Below are 27490 nucleotides of genomic sequence, written 5' to 3'. Positions count from 1 at the left end.
TATGAAGTAATTGAACAACTACCGGTCCCAAATCAGATGAAATTCCCAGCTATTCCAATGACTACCTGCTTGCTTAAGTGCAGCTTGAGTGGTTAAATTGATTAAAATAAGAAAAGCAAGGCAGGGAAAAAAAAGAAAATATGAGAGCATTGAGACAGATCAATATTAATGTTTCATGCATAAACTTGGTGAGTAAATTGATGAGCCTGTCAGCTTCAAGAGGAATATAAATGGCGTTATGCGCTCATTCACAATTTATCTCCAAACAATCAACAGAGGATACAGATTGTGACCTGAGACAAACATTACTACAGACCAAACGTATAGTAGAACAGAAAGCAAAGCTATTAAGAAGAATATAGTGGAAGAAAGAATTCATCCATATAATGCATTGACAGTTATCCATATATCATTCCTTTATTTGTTATTCTTCTTGACAATATAACAACTTTCGCAGCTTCATCTTTGTATCCTTATAATGAACTTTAACATCGAAATTTAACCTACTCTATGCTCTCCGGCATGCATTTGCCTAATTACAAAGCCCTATGGACACCTTGCGGTTCCACAGGAGTAGAAGATTGTATCCGTAGAATTCCTTTTTCTTTTTTGGTCCTCACCTCCCTACGTATTCTAAATCCCCCAGGTTCCCTTTCTTGACAGGGACTTTATGCCAACCACCATCGACAAATAACAAATATCATATCCCATGTGGGACATGGTAAATCATATTCATTATTGTTGCTTCATGAAGAAGGGCTTCTGACAAATGAGGAGCTTCTCATCGCTGTTACCGTTAAGCTCCATCATGCGCATATCCCACTTCAGCTGTGTTATTACAGGTCTGGCTGCTTGAATAAGAGGAGCAGTATCATGAAGTATCACCCAGCCCTGCATGTGTATCAATTACTGGTTTATGCAAGTCTTACAAGGGCAATCACATACCTTAGAAGCTCAACATTACTAAAAACTGGATGTTTAAAACAAGCAAACATTTTGCAGAATTTGGCCAGCAAAAGAATATCTCATGTTCTCCAATTGCTGAGGATTCCAGGGGTTGTGACATTTTGCAGAAGGAATTGGAAAAAGACAAGCAGGATTGGTTAGCTTTGTAGGTTTAAAATTTCAACCATCGCGTTCAAAAAGCAAAAGAGCTAAGCGACACAACTTGTTCGAAATTGAATCTGAGTGACAATGTGGAAAGTTTTACAAGAAGTTTTACTATTACTTTTCTGATATAGCAGTACATAAATACCAGACAGACCTCTATGAACCTTAAAATGAGTGAAGCAATCATGAAATTGATTAATTATTAACAATTCTTCTCAAAAATGAAAAAGGGAAAGAAAACAAACGCCAAAAAATCTGATTCTTGAAAAAACTACTGTCAGCAGCCATCAGAATATTTAAAATTTCTTGTTTCTATCCCCTTTCAACAATTAATTTATGGATTGGAAAAGACGATTGGATGGCATCATTCCCTGATGCATGAGCAGGCATTTTATCTATAATCAATTTTGACATAAAAGGAGATTGACAGCATGGGGCCTTAATGTTCCACTTGTTATTCTTATGCTTTTATAGGGAATGGATTGTGAAGAGGACTGAGTAGCCAACAAATTCCCTATTGATCTGTCAAGAACTTTGGATTAATTTGGCATATTGTTTCTCTGAGACAGGTGAAAAGAGAAGACAACAATAAGCAGTTTCAAGTATTAGGAAGTAATATCCAAATCATTATTTACGAGTAGGAAACTCCTCTGCCTTGATGGACTACAGGTTTGATTTTTATTTAGTTCTACAGAGTTATGCATATTCCAAATATATGGTTTTGAATTTTAGTTTGAAGTTGAAAGGACTGAGACTGGAGGCTGTTCCACAAAAATAGGCGAGCTGGAGAATCACAAGTGCTTTCTAAAGGTCTTCTTCAGGAAGTGTTTCTGTAAACTCAAAGCTGCTGGATGAATTACACTCTTCCATTTTTTAATTGTTAGTATTGCTTTATGGTAATATGACATTGGTCTTAGTTTTATGAGGTAATAATAAAAGCAGTTATGTTGTACCATATGCACCTGATAAGGAGGATCCATGTTGGAAAGATGGACATATTACAGATGAGAATTCTGAAACATTCGTAACGCAAAAGCAGAAAGGACATTTTGAGATGCTCTAGCCATGCATGCGCATGTTGTAAAACTAGACATGCTAGATCACGAAAAATACAGTGGTAATGTGGAGGTGCAATTGAAATGCTTTAATTTTGAGCATCTGATATGTTTCATGGTTGGAATTTCATTACTCAGGTATCTAGGAGAACAATGTGGGAACAGGAGGGATAAATGCAAGGAAGATTGACAGAAGGTATAAAAGGAGCTCTCAACATGATACAGCCTTCACTAGGATCCAATGCAAAAATTAGTTTCATATCCTGATAAAGGATTAAGATTGTTGGTTATGGCTATTCTGACAAGTTGTATTTTCTTAAACTTGTTTATAAATGTTCCACTAAAAAAAATTATTACAAATGGAACTTCAGTTTTTGGCTCAAGAATGCAACACAACATTATTTCTTAGATTTTTCTTTGTTTTTTTCCCAATTCAAACAACAGTAGTAAATAAAGGATCTTCATCACAAATTATAATAGAGCAACAATAAAACTTCAAAGAGATCAAACTTGTTACTGAATAAGTTTATTGTAGATCAAATCAAATGCCTTCATTCTAAGGCATGGTCATTCATGCTGCATAGACAGTTATGCTGCTTATGCACAATGGAAATGTTTTATATTGGTGAACAGCTACCTAGTTAAAATACCAGGTTGCAAAGTCATTTTCAGCTGTTCCAGGTTGCGAGAAACTTATGACGGTTACAGCAAACACAGTATGACTACTGACTACAACCAACATAAAAAAATGGGGGGAAAAAGAGATAAGCTTAAATACTTGCATACCTCTGGTCGTAGAATGCGATCAATCTCCAAGAATATGTCAAGCATGGAGCACCTGTGCTTCTGATTTTTTTCAAGTGATAGCAATCCATCAGCATGCACCATATCATAAGTTCTTGGATATGTTGGAAATGCTTCACACCTAATCAAAGATAGTCATATTTTATGAATAATATGGAAAACAAATTAATAGAAGAAACAGATTTAACACATGAAGAAATATATCAAATGGAACTCATTGACACTTTAGAACAAACATGCAAGGTGCGAAGTCACAAAAATCCAACTCTATACACATATATATAACATATATATAAAGATTAGACCAAATTACGGCCAAAACTAACAAGCCCTAGCGATCTGGGATGGCTTTGAATGAATACCTAAAAACTCAGAAGTTGCACAACGAGGTCTGGAAATGATGAATATTTTCTAACCAGACTAGTAGAAGGTGAGAAGGCTAGGTCAAATGCTTCCTTCCAAGGCATGTATTGGCAGGGACTATAAACTGAATGTCCTACAGAAATGTATGAAGAAAGAAAGACGAGCCTTTAACTGGCTTTTGAATATTATCCAGCATAAACTGAATGCTTGCAGCTTCCATTACCTGATCCTCTATAGGAAAGATGGCAGCAAATGCACGAGGGACTAAGGAAACAAGAAAGAAAGAAAGAGTAATTGAGATTGGATTTTTGTTACTATATTAAACTATTTTTATCTAAAAGATGATGGGATAAAAGCTGGAGAACCAGCAATCAGATTATGCATCATCCACAGGGAGGTACCTGTACAAGACTGCAAATAACTAGCAGAATGGAATAATAGTTGGCAGAAGCAGTCATACATACCAATCATGCTGAACACCAATAAATCCCCTATCGAAAATGAGCGGAAGATAGTTAGGGCCACTTCTAGGCACCACATTCATGACCCATACAGATTTTCCAGCATCTAACAAAGCAGCATTGAAACCACCATATCGAGCATTCATGTCTAGCACATTTCTGAGCATATTAAAAGGTGGTGCAGGATCTTCAGCACCAGGTCTCTTTGGATGATCTGAGAATATCAGAGGTGAGAGAAGAGACCAATGATTTTGAACCACTGAGTTCCAGTTTGCAGCATCCTCAGCAAAGTATTCTAGGTGTACACCTGGTGAAGGGAAACATTGTTGGTAAATGTTAAACAGGCATGCAAATATAAATGATGGTAACTGACATGGTAACTCTGAGAAATCACATCAACTGGAAAAGAACAGTTACATTATTCTTTTGTTTTTTTCTAAATATTATAGCACACCTTGTATATCAAGTTCAGTAGAATTCAATTTAGCCCGAGAAGGCCAAGGTGTACGATATTCAATGGGAACCCAACGCTGACTTCTGGTTCCCGCTATGCATGGATTGAGTGGTTGGTAATATGGAGATTCAATATCATGGCTTCTACCACAGACTGCAGGTCCAGATTTCCTATAAAATGAACGTATTATATGGTCATAAATCAGGATCATTCATTGATTGTGTATTAACAGAAGTACATAGAACACGGATGTCGAATGCGTACCTGGAACTGTAACATTTCTTTTTGCCGGTCTTTTTCCACACAATTGTTTCATCTTGTTGTGATAACATATCCCAACACAGATGTTCAGCAAAATCACGAATGCTTGTCCACTTCCTTTGGTTCTCTTTGTCACGTAGAGATCTATGAGTATTCATAGGTGAAGTCCAGACAAAATAACCCCCAGGCCTCAAAAGTCTGTCAACTTCAACCAAGAAAATACCATCTGCAACAACATGATGGACAGCAAGTCAGAAATTGAAATATAATAAATAAATTAAATATGTCTGACATACATACAAAGACAAAAGAGACTATGATGTTCTACTGGGATTTTTATTAAAAGCAATCTCGGTTCAATTCAAAAACAATAGATCAAGAAGCTGACTTCAGGAGTATATGGATTTGTTTGTAGTTTGCATAGTTTATTGATGCAGCATATCACATCAAGTGCAACTTATCTATAAGATCTCTGCTGCATTCAGATGAAAAGGAAAAACTTGTTAATATCAACCCATTGTTTTGACAGTGCAGGAACATAAAGCAAGCTTGAAATTTTTGAGAACTTGGTAAATTAAAGTCATTGCCATAAATTAAAATTTCAGCATACTGATTTTACTTTCTTTTCCACCTTATCCCTTCATTACAGAGAACTTAAAATATATAAATTATCAAAAAGAAAGACAGCATTCCTCTAAGACAAGTGCAAGTGCATAGGATCCACACCACATGCAACTTACATACTTCAGGAAGCAGTTAGAAAAACTGATATTATTACTCACTAGTTTAGTTATGTGTGACCAGCAATAGAAAGTGTCGATGAGCATTTATTTTCATATTGTTCACAATTCAAACATAGTATACTATCACCTAGTTTCATTCTTTTTTTTTTCTTGGACCTTCCTACTGATTTGCTATCATCTAAACTAATTATTTCTTTAACATGTCATCCTTTGGTAAAATGATATATGCTAAAGAGTATCGGCAATCCATGAGTTATACAGGTCATATATGGTTAAATAACATGAACTACCAATGCAAATAATCCCAAGAATTTGGTCTCAGCTATAATTTCTAAGTCATACATTTTAACTTCTACTTAGTTCTACATGCGCGTGCTTTTAATGTTTCTTTTAAGGGCCTTTCTGTCTTATTTCCTGACCTAAGATAACTTCCAAGTTACTCTCTTACTGCAGCATCAAATATTCACTGCACATGACCATGCTAGGTTCCATCGATTTATGCAGTTAGAGAAGGTCCAGTGCTACCTATCATGTTCACACCTGTAAAGTCTTCTTCCTTGGTATGACACTTCTGCATTGTTCTCATATCTTCTCTGTTCTATCTTATGTGATTAAATCCTCATTTCCATGAATGTAACATGATGGGCTTACTCTAATGAATTTTTTTTAATATCTCCCGTTCACAGTTAAGTTGATAAATGTTTAGGACTCTCCATGTTTTCTATCTAATGTTGTAAAAATATCCAACTTTTCTTCATCACAATCATGGACGAATTTCTATAAATAAGAAGTTTGGAAATGTGTTATTGGACCTTCCAAGGCCCATATGAAAAAAATGTGTAGGGGAACATAGACAATGAGATGTAAAAGGAAATGACTGTTAAAAGGATACACTACTACCGTAGTTATTAATAGAACCAAGAATGGAAAACTTATATCCATATATTTTGATCAGGACCATAGTAACACACTGCTCAGTGCCCATCATACCTTAGAATTCTAAGTGTAAGTCCTAGACTGATGCTACTGTCACGAAAATTGAAGATACTATAACAAATTAATAGAGTTGAAATTATGCAATTGTACAAGCAAATAGGTTATTGAGTCATTCAGATATCTAATTAATGATGAAAGTCCATTTATATAATCATTCCAAGCTGGGAAAAACCATTTCTGTTCATTTTTTTGTTATGCATTTTAAAGTTCTTATACAAATAATTTGCGGCAATTAGCATCACAAACACGTTTCTTTTGTGCTGATCATGCAGCACTGGATTCTATTACCTTTATATGCTCATTAATAACCCATATAAAAACATAAAATGCTGATGAAAAACCATAATATTATAAAATCAGTTGGACACAGAATGTTCCCTCTCACAAAGCATTTACTAATTGTCAAATGATGCTCCAGGGAAAGGTTAAAAAAATTTGAGTGCATCAGCTTAAATATCTAGTACTTTTTTTATTTGATTGAGCAGTTGTTCAAAGAACCAAATGTTTTTAGTTCACTATCATATTCACCTACAATAAGAAATACTAGTCTTGAAAGGGTCATCAAAGCTACTGGAACCCAGATACAGGATTAAAGAGTGTAAAACAATAAGAATTCAAGGCAACTCTAAATTTAAGCAATTCTGACCAATTAATTCTTACCATTTTTCTCCCACTCAATCCCACATCTTGCACAATGCAACATATCAAAGGAAAGATATGGATATGGCAACTGTTTTGATGCAAATGAACCAATCATAGCAGGAATGCCTCTCTCAAGAGTGAGTTGAACTTGACTACCAGTAGCCTCATAGTTAGCAATGCACAGGGTCAGCAGCTGCTTTGAGAAAAGATGTGCTCCAAAGCTACCAAATCCACACCCTATATCCAGCACAGTTCTGACCTGCAGTATTACAGTCAGACCTACCACATAAGTTACATGCAAATAGACAAAAGTAGAATAAAGATGACCCATCACTACCAAAATAATAACAACAAGCTGTAAAACAAATAACATCGATTTACAGACAAAAATGTTGACATAGAGGTTGATAACGATGGCTAATTTGATTAAGTAAAACTATTTTAAGCATTGCACTTGAGAAGAAAAACAAATTAGTGTCAAGCAAAAATAATGATCAGAATGAAGATTTATTCTTGTCTGAATGTGCTTGTCAAGGCTTTCTGGTTAGCATAGGAAGATAGTTTACCTCAGATAGGTTAAAAAACAAAATATACGAGGTTTCTTTCCGGACTAGCTCAGATAAAATCAAGTTTGCAATACATAATTTTTTTTGCAAAAGATAGCACTAGGTCAACCAAATTAGTTCTAAGTATACCAGCACGATATAACCAGTTCACAAAAATTATAAAAAACAAGAAAGAAAGAAAGAAAGAAAGAAGATATTTAACTATTTAACTGTATAATGATAATTATAACAATATTTGCATAAACATAATCAACAAGCCTTATTTTATCAATCTACAACCTGTAAATGGATATTAATGTGTAATTGGTTCTTATTTAACACATGAAGAAATATTTGGAACTTAACAAATCATGCAAGAGATTATTGATTATTCAAGTCATATAATTTCAGGCTTGGAACTAAATCATAATGGAAAAACATAACATTCGAATAAAAGAAGATGCAAAATTGGACCTCTTGAAGTATGAGATCAGAAAGTTATAAAAGGTGTCAGAGAGAACTATGAAACAAGTGCAACACAAAAGGGAGAAAGGAGCAGAAATCTGACAAAAATAAACAGAAATGTTTGCTGTGTGTGTTAGATAAACAAGAGTTTTCCGAAAACAACAAAACTACCTTTTCTCCCAAGGAGGAATCTAAAATAAAAAAAAAATCCAATAATTTAGAATTTGTATGACAATGATTTTGTTCTACTCAGCTCCTTAGACACAGGCAACATCATGATCTAGTCACCTCATCCGTCAAACTCAAGGCCACCTGTTCCAAGGTAGTGTCGTATTCAAGGTTTATTTTCACCAACACATAAAAAATATTTTACGAAACAATAGTTTGATATTAACAAAATGGCTACACTAGTGACACCAAAGATATACTGATTTCAAATACTTTAGCTGAATACTAAAAACAAAAGAAATATGATACTTCTTTGCTTAGCAACAACAGGTTTCATCCAAAGAAATTCTGCAGTAATGGTCTAAATTCCAAGAACCATAGACATGCAATCCCGTCTGAAAAAACATAAATAAATGCACAATGAAACAGTTCCTTCTAAGTATTGAAAGTGAAGGTAATCTGTTGAATGAAGTGGAAAAAATCACTATGATCTGTTATTTGAAAGGCATGAACTCTATGCACCCAATTGTAATTTTTAAAGAACAGTCCTTAAGGATCCACCCAATTAAGAATTTTGTCTTTTTGTAAACTAGCCTACTGTTACAAACAGCATCAATAAAACAAGGTTCTCTCACAGCCTTGTATAAAATATATCCTGTTTTATGGTTAAACAAGAACCAACAGCAACTCAAAGCACATATACTGTTAAACAGAGCTGCTTTTTAAAATAAAACAGCTCAGCTTTACATTCACGAATATTGTATGCTTTGTTATGTTCTTTACATCACTTTCTCCAACTGTAAGTATGTGAACATAGTGAACCATGATGAGAAAAATTTCACTCACCCCAGCTTCATTGAAATTAGACTCGTTCCTCAGCCCAATCATTTCAGCTATTTGATGTGAATAGTCTTCCACTCCATCAACCATAAGGGAGTCAGAGTGGAAAGAGATGTGCTCTTCCTCCACCATCATCCTGCAATCACGCAGCTTAAAAGTCACATAAATCGAAAGAAGCACGAGCTCAATTCAATCTAGTAAAGAAAAAAATCTACACAAAATTTACCTCTTGGTCAGGCTCCCAGATGAGAGGTCCTGCCCGGTGATCTTTACATTCTCCTTCCAAATGATGTCTCTCCCACTTGGCCACCTCAGAGGAATTCTGTAATTCCTTGGTGGCAGAATCAAGCAGCCCCCATCAATTGCAGACTCACGAACACATTGACGCTCGTATTCAATAGGGGCCTCATGATCTCCCAAATCCAAGCCCTCTGAAACATTGTAGTAACACGGGACATAGTTCTCATACTCTGGCGAGCAGAATTCCAGTTCCTTCAACCTTGCTTTGCCCAGTGACAGCTCCCCGATATCCGATAAGTCCGCAACAAGCTGCTCTTGGAGCCGCCGGTATCCATGAGAAACGTTGTGGCGAGAGGAGTTGGAGATGGAGACAGCCCAATAGAGCGATCCCAAGAGTGCGAGGATGGTGACGAAGACCAGACCCAGCTTAAGAAGCAAAAACGTCAGGCTTGGCCGGCTTCTTGCTCCTCTGCCTGGGCTCGTGGCCTCATGACCAAATCCATTCTCCAAAGACTCCTTCACCTGGTACTTTTGATCAAACACGTTATAGCCGCTGATACCGCCACCGACCCGTCCACCGCCGGATAGCCCGCGATGTAAAGGCCTCGACATCGCCCCTCCTGCCTGCCCCAATGGGAAAACAACAAAATCCATGATCAAAACTTCATCTTTCACATCAAAAACTCATATTTCCACCACAAACAGATCAAAAAAACTAAAGAAAGCCAAGTCTATCCCTTGTAGGTTCAGAACAGAGGATTATCTAAATGGGCAATGGGGAGATAAGAGATGGGGAGCATGAAGAGATGGGTTTGGTTGGCCATGCAACCCGAGCACAATTAATATCCAAGGAACTGTCCAATCTACCTCATTCCACGGTAAAAGAGTAAGGGATAAAAGGGAACTTTTTCTAAAGCGCAATTTCCCTACCTCAGTTCCAGATCATTAAGTACAGGGCAACGCATCAAAGATCCTATTTTCTATTCCGCAATGGAGCCCAACCTCTCATGCAAGGCACCGCATTAACGCAAAACGGTAGGCAGCAAAAAGGAAAAGAGGAATCTTTACCCAAGAATCTGCAAGAGAACTGAAGCGAGCACCGGAAAAATCAGAAATTTCTCAGGTTGCGGATCTCGGAAGCTCGCCCGACGCAGTCATTCCACCATGCCCAGCACTAAAAACACTTGGATTTATGCCTTGTTTTCTCTCGGATTACTTCACTCTCTTGTTCTCCTTCTTCGTCCCTTTTTCTCTCCCACCTCGCCTTGTTGTTCGAATGGCCGAAGAGAGAAGTGGACGGAAGAGGAGGCCGCGTTCCCCTCCCCCGCTCTCCAGTGCTTGGCGCCTCTCTCTCTCTCACTCACACACACTCTCTCTCTCACGAGCCTTTTAAGCACTGCCCAACTGGATCCGCGTTGCCAAAAAATAGCAATAAAATATGGACAGATGGTAAATTTATACAGTAACAAAGATTAATTTATTTTTTATGGTATTGACTGGGGGGACACATCAGTGTGAGAAGTAGAGGAGGGCTGTGGAACTACTTTGACACTTTTCGAGTTTGCAATCACGGTATTATAAATTTTTTTTTTGAAGTAAACTCACAAATAAGACGTAATAGTCATATGTGCACGTAATAATAAAATAGTATAACACACTTAAAAAAAAAATAGTAATTTCGTTGGGTATATACTTAGTTGACCATTTCAGGTCACAATATAGTATTTTTCTTAATTTCAACATACAATATGTTTTTAAATGCCAAAAAATATTAGGTCTAATTTTTTGGGGATATTGAAATGGGATAAGAGACTTATAAAATAATGGTGATGACATTTTGGTATAATTTAGTATGATGAGCTGATCACCTTAAGGTATTTAATTTCCCTAGTTTCAAGGTATACTATATTTAAGATGAATAAAATAAGTCTAATTTTTGGTGAAGAGGTTCGTTTCTAGTTTCCAAGTGGTTTGGGTTTTTTTTTTTTGGTAAAGCCAAGTGGTTTGGGTTTAATCCAACGCTACGTGAGCTGTATAGCCACATTAACATGTACTTAATGCTAATAATCAAATTTAATTGTCTGCCCTTGTTCCCTTATTGGAAATAGAAATTGTATTAATAATGAAAGTATATAAATATTGGAGATTATCCTAATCTTCAATAATGACTATAGTTGCTATTCATTGAAGTTTAATTATAATATGGCATTTGAATTCATTGTTGCAACAACAACAATCATTTAAAGAGAGGAATTTTTAATGCTTTTGATTTCTAAGTTTATTAGTTGTTGATATTTAAGATGAAAAGTGTGTATTTTAGAAAAACTTTCTAACTCTGAAGTAGTGGTCCGGTATATTTTTAAATATGATGGCATTTTAACAAATACAATATTTAACATTCTTATAATTTTTTAAAAATTAACCAAATAATAGTTTGGTTCATTTGATTCGATAGCTCCTTGGTATTGTCATTTAGTTTCAAAATGTAGATTCTATATATTATGTGCTAGTGGAGCACGTCAATAAAGATTTTGTGATAACTAACGGGGAGATGCAAAGATGATTAGGCAAGAATATGTCTACTTTTGGATGTATAGATAATTGGCTGGTCGGCTGTCAATTGGATGTGCAAAATACTAATTAGATTGACATTTGGAAGGTTGAAGATTTTTTTAAATATTATCTATTTAAAATTACATTTTTATATAATATTTTTTGAAAAAAAAATAAAGAATAAAATTATTGAAATTCTAAATTGACTTTGATCATTATAGAGAATAACAAAAGAAGTGAAGATTGCAATGAAAACAATCTCCAATCAGTTGTATGATAAAAGCAACCTTGTGTAGGATGCCAAATGGAGATTGATGAAGGTTAAAAGATAGCAACTGTATATTATAAAATAAATGACACTACATCTATATGTACAACAATAATTTTGGTGGTAATAAGAAAGCTAAATATACCTTCTAAGTGTTTTAAAGAGTAAATTGATTTAATATAGCTTGGATATAATTTATAAGACAAACCAAAAAATATGATAATAATAGTAATTATAATAAATTATTTTGAATTACTATAGATATAGTCAAATATGAGTAGTTATGATTGATTTGTTAGCTGTAACTATTTTTACTTGCTTTTAAATTTGTAACGGATATATGATCATCATTGGTGGCAGAATATTGACTAGCTTTTGTTAAGCTAACTAGTATCCCTCTCATTATTTATGTCGAGGGACTCCAAATTTGATTGAAGAGTACCGGTTCTACCATTATTTTTTTCAAAAAATTAATAGCTTGTTTATATATATATATTTTTTGATAGAAACTTGTTTATAATAGTTATATCGATATGATGATGAATTAAATGTCCAACCATAGTGATGTTTATAAATTTTAATCAAGCAAAAAATAGTAAATATTTCTCCTAACAATTTTGCAAACTATAAAGAGGATTACATGAGTCAATTAGCAATGCAACAAGGATGTTAAATGGAGATCCAAAAAAAATCTAACTAGTAAAAATAATTCTACAGATATCATAACCAAGATCAAACTTAAATTATATTTAATCTTGCCATATAGAAAATATATGAGGCAAAATGTTTGAAGTTCAGTAACATTGAAGTTCATGTTGTACAAAATTTCACATAACTAAAAAAGATTTATAGACATATAAAATCTTGCGATGGAAATTTTTTTTTTCAAAAAAAAAAAAAAGTATTCTCAAAGTACAAATATGGCTGTCAAGAAAGTAGAATATGGAAAGGCAAAGGAAAAATCAACGACCAAATTCTCTTCTAAGAGACTTAAAATCATCATTTCTTCTAAATTATCAAAATAATTAGAAATTAATAAATAAACAGAAGGTTCAAAATAATTTATTTGTGTATTCATATATTGGATGTTCTCTTTGGTAACTTTCTCGTTTTAAGTGAACATAAAATATCTAATCTTCTTTTAATCTCTTCTGCTGATTTATCCCTTTTTCTTTAAAATTCTCTCACCAGCCAAACAAAACTAATTGCCACTAAATCAAATAATTTGATTCCTGAACAAGCTAAGGAGAGAAAAAATTACAAAAAATAATAAAATAAAATAAAATAAAAAAGAAATAATTATTGACCCCCATTTTTTGCATGTCAGGACAACCTTAGTTCTCATCCTCAGTCAGCAGTGCTTGTCCTGGTCGCAGGAGGTGAAATCGAGGTCCCCTCACCGCACACCAATTACCGGTCCAGGGTGCGGACGTGTGGTCCCCTGTCGGTGATGATAACCCCCTCTCACCGCGTCGACGGCGCCGGGCCGTGTCGGTGGCCTACCACGCCGCTTTTCCCCACACGCTCACTAGCTTCCAGACCTACCTACAACCACAAGATTTCCACCTTCATAAATCAGGACCGTCCATTCCCACCTCGTATACATTGTTCTTCTCTAGTATGAGACTTTCACCGCATATCGAAGCAACGATGGCCCCCACGTGATTTTGTGTTCCTAGACTATTATACCCTTCTTGTTCTGAACATTCACGCTGGGACCACGAGTTGCGATGATGTGATGTGGTTCAAGTCGATGCCCTCAGAGGTCATTTGGATAATTTTATTAGATTTTAGGACGTAAGGGTTGCGGATTCTGGAATTCTGGAAACGCGTTTTGCTTCACTTCCGAGGCAGCGGCATTTTTTTCATTCGCAAGAGTGAAATGGATAAAATCTCAGCCGTACATTGTGGGGACTCGAGTGCCGAACCGCACTAATAATACAAGATCCTCGATTGGAGCGCCAGGATCGCTGGCTGGTGAGAGGCCACTTTAGTGGACGGTGACGAAGGCCTCGACTCATGGGTTCGTCATGGAACCACCCCCTTCTCCCAGAACTTAGTGGGGCCCCCACTTATCGATGTTTCGATGAATTTCGCATGAAAATTTTACTCAAAATCTCATCTATTTGCATGTGGATTGGACTGAACTGAATAAAATTATTAATTTTATCAATCGAATTTTTCAAGTGAAATCATGTTAACAATAATCCTAACATAAGTCATAATAACTATAAAATTTATTATCTAATTATATCATAAATATACTTTATAATAAACTAATAGTATATATACAATATCTGACCCTCCTTCCCAATAGCATAGAATATCTGATAAAAATATATTTTATATAAAATTTGCTATATATATATATATATAATTATAATTTATATGACTAATTATTCACTAACCATACTGCAAAATAAACTATTTTTTTTATATTTAAGGAGAATTCTAACTTACTTATTACACTAAGTTTGATTCAAATTTGCATGAAAATTTTCATGCTCCAAACCTAATCTATATTCGAAATAGTTTATATTTTTGAATTTAAATTCAATTTAAATTGATGAGGTGAATATTATCTTCCTTGGCCTTAGGATAAATCAAAGTGGTGTAATATTGATGTTGTTAGATCTTATTTACCTCGAATCATGATGAGTCGAAGGTATGATCATGTCCACTTTACAGAGACTATGGAACTATGATTGAATGATCTGAGTGATTAAAACCATAATATGATGTGAAAATCTATTATCAATTGGTTATCACGCAATGAAGGCCACTGTTAGATAGTTGACTTATACTCTATCTATCTCGATAATGATTGTCGATCTTTCTCTATAAATAAAAAAAAATGAGAGGTTCTGATCAAGTAAGTCTCTTATTCGGCTATCCTACTATTTATTTTTTATCATTTTTTTTACTGTCCCTAGATTGTGATTGATTTGAGTAACAAAAGATTTCTATTAAAAAAATTTAATAAAAAAATTTCTTTAGATCAATATTACAGTCAAAATGCTTTGCTTAATCTGATTCTCAGTCCTAACATCATTTTTGATTATTTCGGAAGGAAACAAACCACATCACAATCTCATAAATCTATCGGCCTCAATTCAACTTGGATTTCAGCAACATAAATAATTATGATTTAGGTTGCATTTATGTTCCAGTTCTAAAACAGGTGAATCAAATCCGACCTGCAGCCCTAGTTTTCTAGTAGACTTCGTTAATTTTTATTAAAAATAATTGACCTATTTTTGCAAAATCAATGGATGAGTAATTTTTAAGCAAAATTCACGTTTTCTGAAACATATCTGGCTGACACTTACGGCAAATAACATGCCACATGTCAGATGCAAAGCAGGCTTGACGTTTTTACGTGGGTTAGACTCTGGCGGCCAACTTTGGATTTAGTTTGCTTTAGGCTTGTTTTTATTTCTACAGAGCTTGATAGCTATCACAATTCCGTGGCATGCGGACAACCGATCATGGTCACGAGACTGTACTTTTAGCAGTATGATGTAGACTAATCTACATTTTTTTTTTGGTAAAAAGACTAATCAATGTCTTTGAAAAGGTTTCTTACTAAGAGCGGAAGTTTCAAATAAGATGTACATTTTCTTACCGAAAAAAAAAAAAAAGGATGTACTTTGCCCATTGTGACTACGGGGAATGGCAAGGTTAAATGATTTATCATAACAACCCTATAAAGATTTTGGAGAAACTCGGCTGTGATATTCTTTATAAGGTAAAAAACTTATGGTTCTTATTGCAAGTTTAAATCTTTGTACTAACTAAAATTATTCTTCATCTGGTAAAATTGAGCAATTAATATATTCATGATTGATCGCAACTGTCTGTTATAAAGACACATAACAACATTAAAATAGTCATCAATTTATTTTGAAATAATTGCGGATACAAGCATAGTAATAGATATAGTAGCAACTATAACTGATATAACAAATTTGATGTTAATGGAACATCTGTATATGAAATTCCAATTGCATGAGGCCATGAGCAACCTATAATTATTTTAGTATCCAAAACTTGCATAGAATGTGATATATTATATTATATAGAAAAAGAATTTATATATAGTTCTCACAGTTTCTCATCTACCATCTTTTATATTCTTTTTTAATTTAATATGTAGCTAAAAGAATTATTAGGTTAAGCTCTGTTTTTTTTTTTTTTTTGAGCGAAAATGGAAGAAGTGAGATGCTTTCTCCAAATTTATGAGATAAATTAATAGTTATAAGAGCTATCAAGAAAAGCTGAACATGGGAAAGAAAGGGAGAAGAAACGTGTCAAGAGATACAAGAAAATGGTGGACGTCAATCTAAGAACTAGTGTGATGTGGTGATATTTCTTTCCAAACATCTTCGTGATTTATTTTTTCTGTTCTCAAGGTCTTCTCCTCCGCTTGTTTTACCTTACAATCTCACCATAGTAGCTAGACTTACATCATAGAAGGATAGAGTATGAATTTAATAATTTTTAGGAAGAATTAAATGTTTTTACAAGTGACTCAATGCTTGGAAAGCATTAAAAAAAAAAGAATAGGTGAATGAGAAAAGCTATTTTGACTCCAAATCATAAATCCAATAATTAAAAATAAATTCATTTTTCTACCAAAAGAAAAAAATCCTTTTGAAAGTTGAGTCATAAAATCCATGAATTTTGGGAGCCCCGAAAAATGTAGCTATTGCTCTTTGAATTGATTTTGATGATTACAAAGTATTTGAGGGGGTTACTAATGATTTTGGATTAAAAAAAAATTTATTATTTTTCAGAGGTAAATCATAATTTCGTCAAGTCCTAACTCGAAAGCTTTAAGAGCAAGAACAGAAGATTTGTGATCTATTGAAAAAAATTTCACACTTTTTGGATGTGTATTTTGAAAGAAAATAATGTTTATAAAATTGAGTCGATCCCATAAGTCGACTCATGTCAAATGGGGCTGAACGACATGCTGTTTTTTAGGTGGCATACTCAATTGAGTCGACCCCTGTGCATGAGTCGACCCCATGAGTCGACCCCTGTGCATGAGTCGACCATATAAGTCGATCTCTGTTGTTGTGCACGTCAAAATTACAGAACAGTCATTTTCTGTTCTGTGCCACAGAAGTCGACCCCATGAGTCGACTTATGTGTATGAGTCGACCCTATAAGTCGATCCCTGCGATGGAAAAACTCCATAACGGCTAATTTTTCAACTCGTTTTGACACATTTAATGCTCATTTAATGATCTCCAACGGCTCTAAAACTATCCAGATCACTCTCTACCATCATTTGAAGCTATAAAAGGCACTTAAAGGAGAGAATAAAGAAGATTTTTCAAGCATTCATTTCAGCCCTAAGCAAAGAGCCTTCTTGAAGTGAAAGAAGCTTTCATTTCAAGTTCACCAACCCCTCAAGAAATCATTCAAGTCTTCAATAACCTTGAGGAGAATTATAAAAGCTTCTTCATTATTGTGTAAAGTGTATTTAAAGATTTATTTACTCATTAAAGGAGCTACATTTGTATTTTTATATAATTAACTGTTATACTCTATTTTTGAGTTGATCTTTAGTTTTGAAAGGGTTCCAAAACGTAGAAAGGTTGATCCGAACCTTGAATTGGATTGTATTGGGTTGGCTTATACCCGAAAAATAAGTGTTCTAGCTTGGGATAGCTAAAGTCGGAGGTACCGACGTTGTATTCTTGTTGAATACGGTTTAGTGGATTTGAATTCTCAAGTAGGAGCTTGGAGAGTGGATGTAAGTGTAAGGTTGGCACCGAACCACTATAAATCTTGGTTGTTTGTGGTGTGCTTATTTGTTCTCTATCTTATTTTCTTTTCCTTCTTGCACACTTGCATCTAATATCTTCACTTTGTTTAAATCACTCACTTCAACTAACTTGCCTTTTATTACTTAATCTTTGTGGTTCTGGATTAATTTTAAATTTTTAAAAACTCAATTCACCCCCCTCTTGGGTTGCATAGCTGGACAACAAGTGGTATCAGAGTCCGGTGCTCTAGCTCTACTTTGATTTAACCATCAAAAAGCTAAAAATTTATAGCAACTCAAGTTGGTGCTTCACTAGCCGAGGGGCAGTCTACAAATCGACCTTCACTTTTCAATGGATCAAATTATACCTATTGAAAAGCTTGGATGAAAATTTTTATTCAAGTACTTGACTATGATATGTGGAGTATCATAGTAAATAGACCACACACACCTACTAAAATAATTGATGGCATGGAATCAACCAAATCCGAAAAAGAATGGAATGAGATTGATAAGAAAATGGCTCAACTTAATGCAAAAGCCATGAATATTTTATATTATGTTCTAGATACTAATGAATTCAATTATATTTCAACATGCATGTCAGCTAAGAAAATATGGGATAGATTAAAAGTAACTCATGAAGGAACTAATCAAGTAAAGGAATCAAAAATTAACATGCTTGTGCATAAATATGAACTCTTTAAAATAGAGCATGATGAATCAATAACTGAGATGTTTACTCATTTTACTGATATTATTAATGGTCTAAAAAGTCTTGATAAGTCTTATTCTAACAGTGATCTCGTGAGAAAGATTCTTAGGTCTTTATCAAGAACTTGGGAGGCCAAAGTGACTGCAATCCAAGAAGCCAAAGATCTGAATATCTTATCCTTGGAGGAGCTTCTAGGATCGCTAATGACACACGAGCTAAGCATGAAACAACATCAAGAAGAAGATGTCGAAAAGAAGAGGATAATCATCCTCAAATCCACTGCTCAACTTGATGAGGAATTCGATGATACAGAAAATGAAGAGCAGGATGAAGAAATGACTCTCATTACTAGAAAGTTTAAGAAGTTTTTGAAAAAAAGAAGACAAGGAATGAGGAAGAGGCCACTTACAAAAGGAAAACATAGCAAAGAGAAGGATAAGGAGCAACTCCTTATTTGTTATGAATGTAAAAAGCTGGGACACTTTAAGTCTGAATGTCTACAACTTAAAAAGGGTTCCAAGAAGTACAAGAAAAAAGCTATGATGGCTACATGGAGCGGAAGTGATGAGTCAAGCTCCGAAGAAGAAGATTCAAATAAACAAGCCAACTTGTGCCTTATGGTACTTGAAAATGAGGTAAATACTGAAACTCCTAATGACTTTATCTTTGAAGAACTTCATGAAGTATTTTATGATCTAATTGATGAACTAAAGAAGCTAGAGGTAAAGAACAAAGAATTGAAATCAAAGAATTAATCTTTACTAAAAGAAAATGAGATTATTTCAAATGAAAAATCAATCTTGTCTCAAAAAAATCTGAACTTAAAAAATGAGATTGTCAAGTTAAAATCAATGGTTGAAAAGTTCACTTTAAGTTCAAATAAATTTCAAATGATACTTGACAATCAAAAAGCCATTTATGATAAAGTCGGTCTTGGATATAACCCTTTAAAGAAATATAAACTTCGAAAAAATATCTTTATAAACTCATCATGCAACAAGTTTTCAAATATTACTTACTTTAAATGTGGTAAAGTAGGGCACAAATCTTATAAATATTTTTCTAACAAATCTGAAAATTCTAATGTAAAGAAAATATGGGTTCCAAAAAGAATCACTGTAACTAACCAAAAAGGACCCAAGAAAGCTTGAGTACCTAAAGTGAAAACTTGATTTTTGCATGCAGGTGTGTCTTGCATCCTAAGGAACAAATCAAAAATGGTATCTTGATAGTGGGTACTCAAGACACATGACTGATGATGGATTTCAATTCATCACACTTGATGCAAAAGATGGAGGGATGATCACCTTTGGAGATAATAGCAAAGAAAAAATCATCGATATAAGTAACATTGATATCACTCCCTCCAAATACATTGAAAATATTTTGTTAGTAGATGGTTTGAAACATAATCTATTAAGCATCAGTCAATTTTGTGATAAAGGATACAAAGTCATTTTTGAATCTTCATTTTGCATAGTAACTAGTCCTATTGATGAAGGTATTAAATTTATTAGATATAAACATGATAATATTTATATGGTAGATTTGAATGATCTTTTCAAAATAAACATGCAATGCCCAGTAGCCTTGAATGCCAAGATTAATGAGACTAGTTAGCTTTAGCATCGTAGACTTGCACATATTAGCATGCATTCACTTTCAAAATTTATTAAAAAGAAATTGGTTACCGGCTTACCCAAATTGAATTTTGAAAAAGATAGAATTTGTGATGCATACTAACTGGATAAACAAACAAGAGTCTTATTCAAATCTAAAAATATTGTTTCAACTTCTAGGCCATTAGAACTATTGCACATGGATTTATTTGGACCCACTAGAACTACTATTCTAGGTGAAAAATGATATGGCTTTGTGATTATTGATGATTTTTCTCGTTTTATATGGATCTTTTTTTTGGCACATAAGGATGAAACTTTTCATGTGTTCTCAAAATTTTATCGAAAAGTTACTAATGAAATTTTTTTTTAATTTAAAATATTTGAAGTGATCATGAAATCAAATTTGAAAATCAAGATTTTAAAAAATTTTGTAATGAAAAAGGTATTGACCACAACTTCTCAGCACCTAGGACATCCCAACAAAATGGGATAGTAGAAAGAAAAAATAGAACCCTCGAAAAAATAACCCATACCATGCTATATGAAAACAACCTCCCAAGATATTTTTGGACGGAATCAATTAACACGGCATGTTACATATTAAACCGTGCTTTAATTAGACCAATTTTAAAAAAAACTTTCTATGAGCTTTGGAAAGGAATAAAATCAAACATTGCATATTTTCATATTTTTGGTTGTCGATGTTTTGTTTTGAACAATGGTAAAGAAAGATTAAAAAAATTTGATGCAAAATCTGATGAAGCTATTTTTCTAGGTTACTCCTTTTCTAGCCAAGTTTTTAGAGTTTTTAACAAAAGAACTTTAGTAGTAAAGGAGTCAATATATGTTATTTTTGATGAAACTAACGATCTTCCTTCAAAGAAGAATGAAGGTATTGATGATGCAGATCCTCTTATAGAAGGGATGAAGGAGATCATCCTAAAAGACTCAATAATTCAAAATGAAGAAGAATATGAAAACAAACAAGAGGATGAAGGTGAAGAACAACAAGAACAACCTCAAGGCTCAAATGATCTACTTAAAGAATGGAGGTATGATCACAATCATCCCAAAAAATTGATCATTGATGATCCTACACATGGAGTAAAAACTCATTCCTCTCTTAGAGATGCATACAATCATTTTGCATTGGTTTCTCATTTTGAACCTAAAATCATAGATAAAGCTGAAAAAGATTACAATTGGATAAATACAATGCAAGAAGAACTTAATCAATTCGAAAAAAATAATGTATGAACTTTAGTATCAAGACCTAAAAATTATCCAGTAATTGGCACAAAATAGGTAATGTAATTAGAAATAAACTGGATGAACATGGAAATGTAAATAGAAATAAACTGGATGAATATGGAAATGTAATTAGAAATAAAGCAAGATTGGTTGCAAAAGGTTATAATCAAGAAGAGGGAATTGATTTTGATGAGACTTTTGTACCTGTTGCTAGATTAGAAGCAATTAGACTTTTACTTGCATATGTTTGCTTTATGAATTTTAAGTTATTCCAAATGGATGTCAAAAGTGCTTTTCTAAATGAATATATTGCTGAAGAAGTTTATGTAGAATAATTTTTTAATTTTGAAAATCATACTTTTTCTAATCATATTTTTAAATTAAACAAAGCATTATATGGTTTGAAATAAGCACCTAGGGCTTGGTATGAAAGGCTAAGTAAATTTTTGCTTAATAATAATTTTTCAAGAGAAAATGTAGACACAATCTTTTTCATTAAAAGAAATCAAGATGATATCTTAGTTATACAAATATATATTAATGACATTATTTTTGGGTCTACTAATGAAACTCTTTGTCAAGAATTTGCTAAGCTCATGCAGGGAGAGTTCGAGATGAGCATGATGGGAGAACTTACATTCTTCCTCCGACTCCAAATCAAACAAACAAAAGAAGGAAACTCCATCACTCAAAGTAAATATACAAGAGAACTACTCAAAAGATTTAGAATGGAGGGTTCCAAAGTAATTGGTACACCTATGAGCCCATCATGTAAGCTTGACAAAGATGAAGGAGGTAAAAATATAGACTTAAAATTTTATAAAGGTATGATTGGTTCTCTATTGTATTTAACTGTTAGTAGATCAGATATTATGTTTAGTGTATGTCTTTGTGCTCGCTTTCAATCAAATCCAAAAAAATCACACTTGAATATGGTTAAAAAAATTCTTAGATATTTAAATGGTACACAAACTCTAGGACTATGATATTCTAAGGACTCATCAATTGACTTAATAGAATATTCAGATGCCGATTTTGCTAGATGTAGATTAGATAAAAAAAGTACTAGTAAAACTTACCAATTTTTTGTAGTTAACTTAATCTCTTGATTTAGCAAGAAGCAAAATTCGGTGGCACTGTCTACGTCCGAGGCCGAATACATTGCAGCTGGAAGTTGTTGTGCTCAAATCTTGTGGATTAAGCAACAACTTGAGGATTTTGGCATCAAACTCAATAAAACTCCCATAAGATGTGATAACACTAGTGCTATCAATCTAACTAAAAATCCAATTTAACACTTTAGATCAAAACATATTGAAATTAGACATCATTTCATAAGAGAACATGTTCAAAACAATAATATAATTCTTGACTATGTATGTACTGAGAAATAATTGGCTGATATTTTTACCAAGGCCTTAAGTGAAGATAGATTTTGTGAAACTAGAAGAGAACTAGGAATCCTTGATCCATCAGCTTAAGTATTTCTCTAATTTCAAGTTCTTAATGCCAAAAATTCATTGAACCAAATTTGTTGAGCTCAATTCTCATCTCTTCTTTTCTCTTAAAAGCTCAAAACTATACTTCACATGATCAATTTCTAGGTAGATACTTTTTTCTCAAAGTTTCAGATTTTTTCAATTTTTTTCATCATTCTTATGAATTTTTCTGTGCCATAAGTCGACCCCCAGGATCGATCTTAGGATAAACTTGTAATTCTATCAAAACCCTTCGGGCGCTCTTTTTTTATTGAAAATTTTTTTTTGAGCCGACTCAGCCCTTCTTCTTCTTCCTCCCACCGAACCAAAAGCTCTCCCTCTCTTCTCCCTCAAACCGAAGATTTCTCTCAAATCTCTCTTCTCACCGATTTCCATCCTTCAAATTGTCCGTTTAGGAACCAACTTTCTCTCCTCTTTTTTTCTCATTTGGGTGGTTCAAGCTTGCCCTAGATTCCACCTCTCTTCTCCAAATCGGTGCTTCACCTCTTCAAAATCTTAGCTTTTCCACTAGAATCATTTTCTCTCTACCTCATTTAGTCTCCTAAACTCCTTGCAAGTCCTTCTTGTCCAAATGGCTCCCAAAATGAAGCTCCCACAGAGAAGAAAATATGTTCGCGGGTTGGAAGAGACTGAACGCAGAAAAAGAATTACAGTCGAGCCCTCTCCTGCGCCAATCTCAGCTCCAGGTCCTACTTCAGCTTCTAGACAGTCTCCAATCAGTCCAAGCAAGGTACCTCTCTCTGATCAAAAAGTGAAATCCGAAAAGAATATAGATTTCAAGTTTTTTGAAAAAGAAAGGTTCTCCATTGGAATAAAAATTAAAAATCAAGGATGGGAGTTTTACTGTCTATTGAAAGAAAATACTTATGTTGATCTGGTCAGATAATTTTATTTGAATTTAAGTTACTTCAATGGAACAGTAAAGTCTATAGTGAAAGGTGTTGATATTATTCTTGATCTTTTGCATTTGGGATAAATTCTGTACTTGCCTTGTGAAGGCTATATTAATATGGAGCTCCCAATTAAAGAAGAAGGAATTAATGCTATCTTAGGCAGAACTTTTACTGGTAGTTTAAATAAATTAAAAGTCAAGATACTTTCAGTGGAGATGAGACTGTTACATCACATGGTAACCAAACTGTTTATCCCTAGGAGTGGCAGACATGACCTTTTATCTGGTAGGAATATTTGCATCATGTACCATGTGATCACCGAGACCCCCTTGAACCTTCCTGCTTTAATGTTTGAGGCCATGAGAGAGACCCTGAACAGGTCTAAGGCACACTTGCCTTATGGTATGGCACTCACCCTGATCTTTAGGAGGTTCAGAGTCAGTTTTGAGGGAGAGACAGTTCCCAGATTATCTCATTCCGACACCATCAACCGCCACACACTGCACCGCATGGATTTTTCAAAGACTGATGGCGGTTGGTCAAAGGGTGTCGAGGAAAGAGCAGAGGAGCCAGTTGAGGAGAGAGCAGAGGAGGAAAGACTATCTTCACCTCCTCGTGATCACAGAGTATCTCCAGATATTCAGTTCGCATCTGATCATGAGGCTGGTCCTTCAGAGTCTGTGAGGAGGCATATTTCTGTATCGCAGTCTGAGAGCAGAGTAGATCATTCAGAGATCAGATTGACAGACAATCAGATTGAGCTGATGTCCCAACGTGTTGCCTCCATTTTATCTCAGTAGTTTGCCACCTCAGATTTTGCTCAGGGGATAACTTCTCAGGCTGTTTCAGATCAGACCATGATCCATCATATCTCTACCGTCTTTCAAATGCTTATTGCTCAGTCCGTACGTATTGAGCAGCTTCATGGATATATTTTGAGACTGACAGGTAGAGTTTTAGATTTGTAAGGACAAGTTTTAGCCTTAGCCCATCCCCAGCCGCATGAGGACATCACAGAGGTCTCCAATCTATCTACAGAGGCGGCTAGACTTCGGAGAGTTTTAGAAAGTGGATTTGACTTTTTGAGGAGAGAGATCAGGGGCTCCAGTGAGACTATCTCTACTCAGTTTAGTACCCTGATGCAGTCTGTATCGAGAGCTTTGGATCTTTTGGACACCATCAGACTTTCTCTTCTAGCACAGTCCGTAGCTTTCTAGGCTCCAGGATCCTCTCGCCCCTCTACTCGTGCCAGTACTTCTATCCATGGCCGAGGCAGACGTAGTCGAGGTCGTGTTCGTGGATTTGATCCTACATCTACTCATCATATCTCTGACTCTTCAGATTCTGATCTCTCTAGCCATGATATCTATTAGATCTAGAATAATTAATCTTTTTTATTTTTGTCTAAGATTTATCTTATGGCCTTTGTATTTTGTTGGCTGATTGACTCTTGGATAGTTGTTATCCATGATTTTTGTATGATCTATGTATTTTGACTTAATGTATTCAGTCACATTTTGATATATACATTTTTTTATGCTTTGAATTTCAATGAATGTCTTTGGATTAATGTTTATGAATGGGATCAATTAAAATATTTTAATGACTCATATATGTGTGATGAAATATCATGAATAGCAATATCTTCTAAATTAGCAAATTGATATGTCTTTTATAATTACAATAGTGAGGGGGAGTAGAGAAATAAATAATCAAAAAGGAGAAGTAAAGAAATAAAATACGGTATCAAAAAACGAGAGTAGAGAAAATATGTTCTTTATGTTATCTTTTTTTTTCTCTTCAAAATTTTTTAAGATCTTAATTAATGCTATCAAAAAGGAGGAGTAGAGAATCAAAAATCGAAATTGAGCAATAAGCAATAGAGAAATAGAATCGAGAGCAGTAAGCAAAATTGTCAAAGCAAATGAGCAAGCAAAATTGTCAAAGCAAATGTGTCAAAGAACCAAAATTGTCAGCAATTTTCAAAGCAAATGGTCTAATAAGCAAATTTTAAATTGATCTTCAAACTACTCATGATGCATTTCATTCAAATAACTGGCTATGATGTTTAAGTGATGCATCTTCATAAATTTGAAATTCATGTTCAACGCTTTATATATATTATACTTTACTTTTGCTCAAGTATTTTATCATCATCAAAAAGGGGGAGATTGTTGCTCTTTGAATTGATTTTGATGATTCCAAAGCATTTGAGGGGGTTACTAATGATTTTGGCTTGAAAAAAGATTTATTATTTTTCAGGAGCAAAATTATAATTTCACCAAGTCCTAACTCGAAAGCCTCAAGAGTAAGAATAGAAGATTTATGATTTATTGAAAAAAATTTCACACTTTTTGGATGTATATTTTGAAAGAAAATAATATTTATAAAATTGAATCGACCCCATGAGTCGACTCATGTAAAATGGGGCTGAACGGCACGCTGTTTTTTGACTAGCACACTCAATTGAGTCGATCCCTATGCATGAGTCGATCCTATGAGTCGATCCCTGTGCATGAGTCGATCTCTGTGCCGACCTCTGTTGTTGTGTACGTCAAAATTATAGAATAGTCATTTTCTGTTCTGTGCCACAGAAGTCGACTCATGTGTATGAGTCGATCCCTGCGACAAAAAAATTTCATAACGACTAATTTTTCAGCTCGTTTTGGCATATTTAATGCTCATTTAATGATCTCCAATAGCTCTAAAACTATCCAGATCACTCTCCACCATCATTTGAAGCTATAAAAGGCACTTAAAGGAGGGAATAAAGAAGGTTTTTCAAGCATTCATTTCAGCCCTAAGCAAAGAGCCTTCTTGAAGTTAAAGAAGCTTTCATTTCAAGTTCACCAACCCCTCAAGAGCTCATTCAAGTCTTCAACAGCTTTGAGGAGAATCAGAAAAGCTTCTTCATTATTGTGTAAAGTGTATTTAAAGCTTTATTTGCTCATTAAAGGAGCTACATTTGTATTTTCGTGTGATTAACTGTTATATTCTGTTTTTGAGTTGATCTTTAGTTTTGGAAGGGTTCCAAAATATGGAAAGATTGATCCGAACCTTGAATCGGATTGTATTGGGTTGGCTTGTACCCGAGAAATAAGTGTTCTAGTTTGGGATAGCTAGAGTCGGAGGTACCGACGTTGTATTCTTGTTGAATATGATTTAGTGGATTTGAATTCCCAAGTAGGAGCTTGGAGAGTGGATGTAGGTGCAAGGTTAGCACCGAACCACTATAAATCTTGGTTATTTGTGATGTGCTTACTTATTATCTATCTTATTTTCTTTTCTTTCTTGCACTTTTGCATCTAATATCTTCACTTTACTTAAATCACTCACTTCAACTAACTTACCTTTTATTACTTAATCTTTATAGTTCTAGATTAATTTTAAATTTTTAAAAACTCAATTCACCCTTCTTCTTGAGTTGATAGCTGGGCAACAGTAGCCAATGTGATACTGGGTGCTTCCGTTCTCATTTAAATAAGTGATACATGGCTTCCACCCAACTGCTGGACAGAAAAAGATGATATGGACCAAACATTTAGGAATTATAGAACTAAATAATTAACATTCTTTGCGCAAGTTATCATGAAAGTTAGGGCCTTGCGTCCAACTAGGGTGGTGGCCAGTCTTCTATTAGTCTGCAAATAGTTCTATTCTTGCCTTTCTTTAGATGTAATAAATAATTTATATTATACCAAAAAAGATAAATAATTCATAAACCCAAGTCATTTACCAACCAGAAAACTATTCTTTTCTTTAGTTT

At 34.3% G+C, this 27490-nt stretch overlaps 1 protein-coding gene across 3 annotated transcripts; it reads right to left on the bottom strand.

Moving 5' to 3' along the window:
* Positions 1-359: 359 nt before the first annotated feature.
* On the bottom strand, positions 360-10520 carry LOC105056805 (probable pectin methyltransferase QUA2). Of its 3 annotated transcripts, none has more exons than XM_010939121.3 (9): positions 10216-10520; positions 9134-9771; positions 8914-9043; positions 6908-7148; positions 4512-4734; positions 4248-4417; positions 3797-4100; positions 2952-3090; positions 360-891 (listed from the first exon to the last, which is right to left on the bottom strand). In XM_010939121.3, the coding sequence occupies exons 2-9, from the start codon at positions 9757-9759 to the stop codon at positions 736-738; spliced, it is 1989 nt and encodes a 662-aa protein (XP_010937423.1). In that variant the 5' UTR covers positions 9760-9771; positions 10216-10520; the 3' UTR covers positions 360-735. The 3 variants fall into 3 exon arrangements, with proteins under 3 accessions (XP_010937423.1, XP_010937424.1, XP_029123860.1); XM_010939122.3 differs by having other exon boundaries at positions 9134-9767; XM_029268027.1 differs by lacking the exon at positions 10216-10520 and having other exon boundaries at positions 9134-9816.
* Between the last annotated feature and the right edge of the window lie 16970 nt (positions 10521-27490).

Source organism: Elaeis guineensis, chromosome 13 (assembly GCF_000442705.2).
Source record: "Elaeis guineensis isolate ETL-2024a chromosome 13, EG11, whole genome shotgun sequence".
NCBI classification, from domain to species: Eukaryota; Viridiplantae; Streptophyta; class Magnoliopsida; order Arecales; family Arecaceae; genus Elaeis; species Elaeis guineensis.
This window is presented reverse-complemented; position numbering and strand designations above follow the sequence as displayed.